The sequence below is a fragment of the Myotis davidii genome, unplaced genomic scaffold, assembly GCF_000327345.1.
Source record: "Myotis davidii unplaced genomic scaffold, ASM32734v1 scaffold148, whole genome shotgun sequence".
Classification (NCBI taxonomy): domain Eukaryota; kingdom Metazoa; phylum Chordata; class Mammalia; order Chiroptera; family Vespertilionidae; genus Myotis; species Myotis davidii.
In genome coordinates, this window is record NW_006299479.1 from 417390 (window position 1) to 427727 (window position 10338).

At 44.0% G+C, this 10338-nt stretch overlaps 1 protein-coding gene across 1 annotated transcript in view; it reads left to right on the forward strand.

The window, feature by feature from the left end:
- The window catches only part of PRDM10 (PR domain 10), a 77307-nt gene extending 67290 nt beyond the window's left edge, over positions 1 to 10017 (forward strand). Inside the window, exons 21-23 of the mRNA XM_006775031.2 lie at positions 2099 to 2264; positions 5909 to 6012; positions 8579 to 10017. Coding sequence (XP_006775094.1) covers positions 2099 to 2264; positions 5909 to 6012; positions 8579 to 8779 — 471 coding nt within the window. The 3' untranslated portion in view covers positions 8780 to 10017. The remainder of the gene's footprint in view (positions 1 to 2098; positions 2265 to 5908; positions 6013 to 8578) is intronic.
- The last annotated feature ends 321 nt before the right edge of the window (positions 10018 to 10338 follow it).

Genomic DNA, 10338 nt, shown 5'->3' on the forward strand with positions numbered 1-10338 from the left:
CGTAGACTGTTCACAGACATCAGTGTGACCCAGGGACCCGGAAGAATTAATAAGAGTGAAGAGACATTCCCTTCAGACCTGGTCTCCTTGACTACTGAGCTATTGTTAGCGTGGACCTTAATATTGGTATTATGGTCTCAGGTTAAGGGATCAGCTTCGATCCCAACGGGCCCTGTGATAGGACATCCTGCAGACGACATGGCCTTTGCTTCCTCTTCTCAGTGCCCGGGGGATGGACGTCTGCAATGGCTAAGTTGTTCCTGTCATTTGGAGCAGTGACTTTGAGGAGCACTATTGAGCTGGGATGATTGAGTCTGTTGTTAAGATAGCATAGCGAGACCCATTAAAATATTTCGGAATTCCTTACCGTTTGCAGGAAGCTTTCCTGGGTCTTGTCCTCAGGAGCGTGGAGTCTAGTAGGGGGATAACACAAGTGTGCCCGTGCATAGGACGTGGAGGGAAGGTGTGTGTACCCAAAGGGTGCACATAGGCCCCCCCTGGTGTTCACAGGCCCCAGGGTAAGAGTACAGATGAAGACCTGTGTGCCAGGGGCTGGAGCACTTACAAGTCTTGAATCAAGCTAACAGACCATTAAATAAAATATGTTCTGTCTTCCTACTTGACACATACGCTTTTATAATGACAAAATTGAGAAATATATGTGAAGCAACATTAATCGTAATAACCTGATACATGGGTAGTGCCAGTTCGAAATGAATAGTATTTTTTGCCACACACCACGATGGCTCTAGCACCTGCCAGGCTGTCGCAGGAGGAAACTGGGAGGCAGGCTTTCTCCCTCGTTTGCTAGCTCTTTGCCCTTCCAGTTTCTGTGGCAATCCATGGGGTACACACGCACACTCTACTTTCCTGCTTATTGGGGGCGGAGGGTGGGGGTGGTAGAGGGAAGCCCCTCGGTCTCAGGAGCCCAAAACCCTTGCAGCGGTTCTCAACCTGTGGGTCGCGAACAATGAAAATACATCCTGCATATCAGATATTTACATTACAATTCATAACAGTAGCAAAATCACAGTTATGAAGTAGCAACGAAAATAATTTTATGGTTGGGGGTCACCACAACATGAGGCACTGTATTAAAGGGTGGCGGCATTAGGAAGGTTGAGAACCACTGAAACCCACATGGGGGAGGCAGGACCCCTGCAGAAGGACAGTCTCAAGGAGGAGACTTGTACAGGCCCTCAAAGTGGGTGCAGGGCCATTTCCACAGGGAAGGGGGCTGTGGCCCTCTAAGGGAAGCCTGGAAGGGGCTCCCTCACATTCAAGGGGGGCGTGGTCACTTGGCCTCGTAGGAGGAGGGCACAGCGAATAAGGGCCGACCAAGATTCCTGCAGGGTCCCCTTGGGCTGGGTCTAAGGCTATAGAGATAAATTCTGGGAATTAAGATGGTGTTTAGGACATTTTTGTAGAAGTGGTGTTTGAATGAGGTCTTGAAGGAGAGGTAGGATTTTGACGGGGTACTTGGGGAAGGCATGATGACTTGAATATGGTCTCATTCGAGTAAAGACACAGAGATGGGACATTGTGTATATATAGAAAACTGTTTAGGTAGTAACAGGAAATGGTGTTTGGGGGGAAAAAAGCTGGAAAGGTGGTTTGGAGGTGGAGTATGGAAGGCTCGAGGGGCAGCCTGGGAGCCTGGGCCTTACCCTGGAGACAGGTGTGGGCTCTGCACCTCGCCCTGTGCTCAGCTCCGCCAACGCTGGGACTGTGCTCTTCACTTCAGTGGGAAGTAGGACTTGAGTTTGTGCGACAGATTAGCTTTGTGATGCAGGCAGGTCAGTTTGCTTCTCCACTGTTCTCACTTCGTGTAATATAGATCATCCTATTTTCACTCACTTATCTTTCTAACAAGATACTCTTGGAGATAATCCTTTGAAAACGAAGTAGGATTTCATTGTTATGATTACTTTTCATTGATCCTATTTGTATTTAAAATATTACTATTTTAGCAGGGGTACTTTCTGTATTAGAATTCATATAATTCATACTAGCCTGACTTATTTCTTCAGTTATTTATGAGTCTTCGCTATATTGGGAATTCGTGATTTTTCTACTCTCGCTTTCTCTCTCCCTCCAGGTGGCTGGGCAGCCGCTGAGCCCCTCCTCCCAGCAGTCTCAGCAAGGGCTCAGCCCCTCTCACATGCAAGGCAGCTCCTCGGCCCCAGGCCAGGCACCCCAGCAGCAGCAGAGCTCTGTGCAGCACACGTACCTGCCCAGCACTTGGAACTCCTTCCGTGGCTACTGTAAGTGAGAGACCAGGACCCTGGCCGGGTGGTTCAGTGGGTAGGAGTGTCTGCCTGTTCACCAAAAGGTGTCCGGCCGGCTTGATTCCCAGTGAGGGCACATACCCAGGTGATGGGTTTGATCCCTGGTCAGGACGCCTGTGGGAGGCAGCTGATTGATGTGTTTTTTTTCTCACATCAATGTTTCTCTCTTGCTCTCCCTCTCTCCCTCCCTCCCTCTCTCTAAAGTCATTAAAATAAAAAGAAACAAGGGGATAAAGCTACAAGTCATCGGTGGGGAACCTGCAGCCATGGGCCATAATTTCGTCAGCTTTATAACGGATTTTCTATATTAAAGTTTCATTGACCATTTTCTTCACTCAGCATATACTTGAATGAGTTTCATGACAGAATTCAAGGTAGTGTCCTGATCAGAGAGCCACCCATTTCAGAGGCATTAGGAATATTGCTGGAATAAGTGTAGGCAGGTGATTTAAATAGTAGAATAGATGGTTGTAGGATCTGTCGATTATTGATTCACGTTTTCCACCAGTATTTATTGAATGTCTGCATATCCACCAGTGTGCTAGACCCTGGGTATATAAAAGGTTAACATTCACATCACTAGCACCACCCAATAATAATGCTAGCCAGCTTTCATTAAGCTCTTACAATGTGCCAGGAATGTTTTTAAGCCACGTATATACACATTCAGTATCCACAACCTATGAGATAAGTACAATAGTTTTTGTATTTCACAGATAAGATAGCTTAGGCACGGAGGAACTTGTCTGAGGAACATAGCTTGTAAATGGAGGTTTGAACCCAGCAATCTGGATCCAGAGTTTACACCAAACCACCCTGCTGGGCTGCCTCTCCTAAGGAGATTGTCTTTGGCTCCAAAAGATCGTTAGCTTCTTGAGAGAGAGATATGAGTAGTTGCTTTCAAAACCCTGAGATTAGTGCTACAGAAGCAGTAAAAGGCTGGCTGCTGAAGTTCAGAACAGGCGACAGTCTGGGGGATGACAGCCTTGGGTATGAGCTGGAAAGTACGGACCTCTATGACTGAAGATGTGGGAGGAACAGGACTAGAGGCCTCAGTACAGGGAACTAGGAGGGTTAGGGGCTGGGAAGGTGGGAAGGCCAGTGACGATCTTCCCCTGATTTATTTTCTTTTTTTTGCGGGGGGGGGGGGTCCATCTCTATTGTGTTTAATCATTGCCTGTGTTATATAGATTCGGTATGGAATTAGGCTCCACCCTGTCCATTTAGTTATTTTTACAGTCCATTCTCTTAAATATTGGGGGGCACTATGAGGCCTGAGTCTAGTTTCTAGTCATGGGAAACATCAGTGGGATCCTGGTCAACAGGCTGGCATTTATACTCAGTTTAATTCCTGTGAACGAAATACAGAATGATGAAGACAGTCACGGTGATAATAGTATGAACTAGCATTCTAACCCGAAGAAAAGATTGTAGAACTGAACTTTTTTATTTTAGGGAAAAAATTGAAAAGATAGAAAAATATAATGGTAATAGTGTAATGAATGTCCCTGTACCCATTATCTAGCTGCAGCAGTTATCAACTCATGGCTAATTTTATCTCCGCTGAACACCCTCATGTCCCCTCATCATTCTCTCCCTCTCTCCCAGTTCTCCAACTAGGTAATAATCCATGTCATTTCATCCACAAATATTTTGGTATGTGTCTCTAAAACCAGAGGAATATACTTTAAAAAAACACACAACTCCAGTACCGTGACTGCCCCTAAAAATAAATGACGGTAATTTTTTTGATGCCATCAGATATCCAGTCAGGGCTCATATTTCTGTGACTGTCCCAAAAATTTTAGTAGTTGGTTTGTCCAAACTGGGTTCTAAATAAGGGCCAGATATTATAATTAATTCTGTATTTTGAATTTCTTTTAATATGTGTTCTCTCTCTTTTAAGTTACAATTTATGCATTGAAGAAGGTGGGTCATTTGACCTATAGAATTTTTCACATTCTGACATTTCTCAAAATCCCACATGGATTTTGCTGTTGACATCCCTGTATGATCATTTAAGATGCCTGCGTCCGGCCCTTTTATTCCCTGTAGGCTGGCAATTAGGTCTAGAGGCCCTGTTGGAATCAGGCTCAGTTTTGTCCCCGACACTTCATAGCTGGCCGTGTGCGTCCATCAGGAGGCACACAGTGTCTGCTATCTCACTTTACCTTTGGCCTACTATTTTATTAGGGATGGCAAAGTGGTCCTAGGCTGATTCTGTCATTTTTATACACGAACTAGAGGCCTGGTGCATGAAATTTGTGCACAGGTAGCGCCCCCTAGGGCCGATCTGTGGGGCAACTGGTGGAGTGATCAGGGACCCCCCGCTGACACTTCCCTCAGCTGGCCTGGGGCCTGCGGGCTGGGGGCATCTCCTGCATTGAGCATCTGCCTCCTGGTGGTCAGTGTGCATCATAGCGACCAGTCGTTCCTCCAGGCATTCTGCTGTTCGGTCCTTTTGCATATTAGGCTTTTATTTTATAGGATTAGCTAGGAAACTTCAATGAAGAAAACAATTTTACCTTAATGAGCAGGTTACTCGGAGGTACAGTTTGTGCAGTAATGGCAGGATAAATGCTTGAAATACCTGGCTCATCACCTTTATTTGCCAATTTTCAAATTCATGCGTTGTTTCCTAGTATGACCCAGTAGACCAATGAGGGCTATGTGTGTGTTAGTACTGTCATGTGCTCATGGATTTCAACACAGCTGACGTGTTCCACATCACTGCAGCGGTTATCCTTACTAACGCTCAGATTACCCATCTTTAGCTACTGGGAGCACCTTTTTTTTTTTTTTTTTAATATACTTTTATTGATTTCAGAGAGGAAGGGACAGGGAGAGAGAGAAACATCAATGATGAGAGAGAGTCATGGATCAGCTGCCTCCTGCACGCCCACACTGGGGGTGGAGCCCGAAACCTGGGCATGTGCCCTGACCAGGAATCGAACCATGACCTCCTGGTTCATAGGTTGATGCTCAATCGCTGAGCCATGCTGACTGGGAGTGGCTTTGGATTGGCTCCTGTATCTTTTCTACACAATCCTGTAGTCTCTTGTAGTATCTTGCATGCTGGTGTGACACCATGTTCTAGGATCCCCAAATCTGGAACCAGCCATTTTCCCAAGAAGCTCTGGTCCCTTTTAGTAGAAAATATTACTCAGAGACTCAACTGGGTGCTAGGGTGAACTTTGGTGAAATAAAACTCAAGTTTGGTTGATTCGTGATTACTGGGCGGCAATAATGGATACGTTAGGCAACTCATTCAGATGTGACTATAAGAGATACAAATATTAAGCTAACAGGTAAGTCTTTGTGTCTGATTTCAGAGTTTTAAAAAGCTGTTGTGTATTTGTCTTTATGGATATTCAGAAGCCACAGTTGAGGGAGGTGCATTGATCGCCTGCAATATTTGGTAACTCTACTAACCCCATGTGGGCAGTTCGTGCCAGAGGTGCTTTTACTATTATCAAAAAATCATGTCATCATAAGACTCTCTCAGCAAGCAAACCCATGGCAGTGTCTCGGTGGGGAAGGTGGTCACGTGTTAGGGTTTTTGTCTACAACTTGTGTTAAAATCTGAGGCCACTGGAATATGCATATTTCCTGTTTTTCAGCATCTGAGATTCAGATGATGACGCTTCCCCCAGGACAGTTTGTGATTACCGATAGCGGGGTGGCAACTCCAGTCACAACGGGCCAAGTGAAGGCGGTGACTCCGGTAAGCTGTGTGCTCGAGAGGGGTTTCCTGTCCACCCTACTGCACCCGACTCCCCTCCCCTGCCTTCTACTCCCCAACCGGCAATGTCTGAGTTAGAAGTACCTCTCCTGCGCTCCCCTTACAACTTGTGGAGCTGTATTCTAACCCTGCCACAGTTTATTTTCATTATCGGTTTACTGTCTATCTTTTCTCAGTAGGTGATGAATTCCTTGAAAGCCGGGTCTTGGTCGTTATCTCTTTATTCTCAGTGCCTTGCACAGGAGGCTGGGCTATAGTAAATGATCAATAAATATCTATCCTATGTGTAATTATAATGAACCTCCTAGATCCATATACATATAGATTCATAATTCATCACCTTTTTATGTGCTCCTTGGAATGTATATGAGCTGTCATTACTGTTGGTTATCACTTTGGGTTGGGAGAGAATGGCATAAGGAATCTATTATAGAGCTCTTTCAAACTATTTTAAACAATTCAGCCATCTCAGGGTGAAAAACATTACCATAAATTCTCTTACTATATTTAGATTGGGCAGGTCAACATTGATTGTATCTGCTACCTCTGTTTTTATCTTCACTGGTTTATTCTGGCCTGCCTCTAAGTTATTAGAAAACAGAGTATGTAAATTTAAATTAAGGAAAATACTCTTTAAGTGGAGTATTAGGAATAGCAGGTTGTTCCAGGGGAAGACTGATTCCCAAGAGGCCTCAAAGCGTAGCAGGATAGTCTAGTGGCCTCAAAAACCTGATTTTTTTTTTCAAGGCATACTGAGAGCTCACTCATTTTTTAGCATCCAAACTCACACTAACCAGACTGAGGAGAGATGTGTAATCCAGAGTAACGCTATTGTCAACGAAAACAATAACTAATGTAAAATGGTAATGATCAATGAAATTTCTGCTTCCTGTGACTCTACCATTTTTCAACCAGGAACTTATTTGGGAATCGGATTATAGCCAAGGATGCCCCCTCCCTCACCACAATATACATACGCACAAATTTAATGTATATTTTGGGGGGTTCATAGATTCTCGGAAGTCCACTTATGTACCCTAGGTTGAAAACCAGACCCATATGGGAAACCAAATCATAATCATAGTTGTATGATGAGTGTAGACTCAGAGCATATGGCCCTAGATCAATCAAATGGGTATTTGGCCATGGCCTTTTTTTTGAGCATTGCTTGAAAAGGCCAATGGTTGAGTTTTTAAACTGTGCCCTTTTTTTAAAAAAAATTTTTATTGATTTTCAGAGAGGAAGGGTGAGGGATAGAGAGATAGAAACATCGATGGAAAAAAAACATCGATGGGAGAGAATCATAGATCAACTGCCTCCTATATGCCCCACACTGGGGATTGGGCCCACAACCCAAGCATGTGCCCTGACCAGGAATTAAACCGATGACCTCCTGGGTCATAGGTAGATGCTCAACCACTGAGCCACACCAGCTTTGCTCTGTGACTCCCTTTTTTCTCAGCCTAGTAGCTAGCTAATCCCCCTTCTGTCCGCATTTTTTCTTAAAAAGGATAACGTGAGGATATAGCTAGCTGCAGTCTATGGGGGAGATTTCATTATTAGGAGAATGAGGAAATAGAGAGACAGTGTATATTTTCATGAAGATAATGCATTCAATGTAAGGACTTTATTCTAAGACTGTGCTCTTCCTTTGCTTTGGAGGGTTAAAGCGTCTTTCCTTGGACAGCAGCATTTCAGAAAAGGCTTTGCTTGGCAAGATAACATTTGGAAACATTTATTATCACTTTTAATTTTGCCGGCGTTTGAAATTCTGAAGTCTGGGAACAGTTGATCGTAACTACCTGTCTTGGGGGCTGTTCTGCCTCTTTAAGGAAACTTTAGATCAAGCATGTCAAACTCGCGGCCCGAGGGCCACATGCCTCGTTTGTTTGGCCTGTGTAAGCCTTTGAGTTTGACATGCTTGCTTTATTTTTTTTAAATATATTTTATTGATTTTTTACAGAAAGGAAGGGAGGGAGATAGAGAGCTAGAAACATCGATGAGAGAGGAACATCGATCAGCTGCCTCCCGCACATCTCCCACTGGGGATGTGCCCGCAACCCAGGTACATGCCCTTGACCGGAATCGAACCCGGGACCCTTCAGTCCGCAGGCCGACGCTCTATCCACTGAGCCAAACCGGTTTCAGCGACATGCTTGCTTTAGATGATAATTTTTCTTTGATCAATTTTATATTAATCTCAAAGTTTAATGGACAGATAGCAATCTTATTTTAGAAATCTAAATTCTTAAGAGTAGTACAAGGGCAAATGTTTTGTTTGCCACGTAGGTTACCATTGTGATGCCAAGCTCTGTCTCTCACTGTATCTTTTGGTAGAATACCTCAGGACCCCTCCTATCTGACAATTGTCGTCAATTACTGTGACTGACCCATTCTCCCCAAAATGCTTTGGTAGGGCACCTCCCCTACCTGCCTATTTTAGTTCCCCTCGTCACATTTCTTTACAGATTCCTCCCTCTTTCTGTCCCCAGGACCCCCTGCCCCCATTAGGCCTCAGATTTCTAAAGATCCTTTCTTCCTGCTCTAGGGTCATTATGTGTTGTCAGAAAGTCAACCGGAACTGGAGGAAAAGCAAGCCTCTGCCCTCTCTGGGGCAGTCCAGGTCCAGCCAACTCCGCACAGTGACCTGGACCCCCAGACCACCAGCCAACAGCAGCCCACACAGTACATCATCACCACCACCACCAACGGGAACGGGAGCAGGGAAGTGCATATCACGAAACCTTAACTGCCACCCTAGAGCTAGAACCCACAGTCACATCATGTCTCTTCTTTCATAAATCGGAAAGCTTCTGACACTTACAACTCTTTTTTACGATTTGTCATTCACTCAAGAGTTTGGAGGTTACAGTTTGGACACTCGTACAATTGACTGGGGTTTTATTTTATCAAGGCCACCTTTACCAGATTGACTCCTGGGACCCTAGGAGTTGCTGTTGTGGAATGGAGATCTTTCAGTGGCAAGTAGAGTTCAAGATGGAGACATTTTACCTTGTTCGTGGGTTGTTTTTTTAATACATTGATAAGCCTTACTTTTCCTTTGTGGAACTATGAAGTGGTGTATTGTGTTTGTACCAAAGGTGGAGAAGGGGTGTGACAAGTCCACGGCCATGGACTTCATTCCAAGCCGTGGCACCAAAGGGGAAGGGGCATTTTATGGGTCGATGTTAGGTCAGAACTGCTTCATCTTTTGAGTTGGCGGGAACTTAACCAAGGGGCCTATTGACTCTGAAAATAACAATGATGAAACAAAGGGTGACAGTGATGTTCTCAAGGGAAAACTGTTGCCTGAATTTTTTTTATTGCTGATTGAAAAAACAACAACTTGCCTTTTTAGAAAAAAATCATTGTTGGGCGGTTGGTAGTACTTCCCAGAGATACTGCCCTCAGCACATAAGGCCAAGAGACCATGTTCTGCTGGATCTTACTTTATTAGTCCACAACGGTGGACTCCCTGTAAGAAAAAGGTTGCCTGAGGTCAGCAGAATGTAAACTTCGGCATTAAAGCATTGCCCCCATTCTCTGATGCGGTTGTAATAAGGAGATACTAGAGATAGCTGTACCAAGTGAAATGACGGAGACGGTATACATGTATATAAAGTGAGAAGCACTGAAACCTTGTCCTGCCTTGCAGGATCCATACCATTCATTGGTAAAGGCTGAATTCCTTTCTCTTACCAGGTGTATATTCGGTCCTCGCCCACAGCATTCAGTGTATTTTAGAATTTTTAATGCTTTCTTAAAATGAACATTCTGTAAGGTTGGATGGAAAGGTGGCCCTCCTTATTTCTTCCCACTCTTACCTTAAACATACTATAACTCATCTGGACCCTTGGGTATGACCAACTTCACACTTAGGGGTAAAATAGGAACGTGGGGACCATTTATAATACATTAAGGCAGTGATTTTCAACCTTTTTCACCTCGCGGCACAAATAAACTAGTCATTAAAATTCTGTGGCACACCAAAAACTGTATTTTTTGCCAATCTGACAAAAAAAGGTATAATTTTGATTTACCAAAAAAAAAAGAATAATAATTACCTACCTTTTTGCTTTTATATAAAGATTTCTGGTACCAAGAACTAACCAATCAGATGAAACCTTATTATGCAATGCGACCAATAAGGTGCAACTAATTATTACATGATCTATATATAGGGTGTCCCCCCAAAATGTATACACCTACTTTGGATTATTATAAAGGCAATGTTTATTATAATAAACATCTCCCTTGCAAAATTGAGCTATCAGCTATTCAAGTGTGTATACATTTTTGGGGGACACT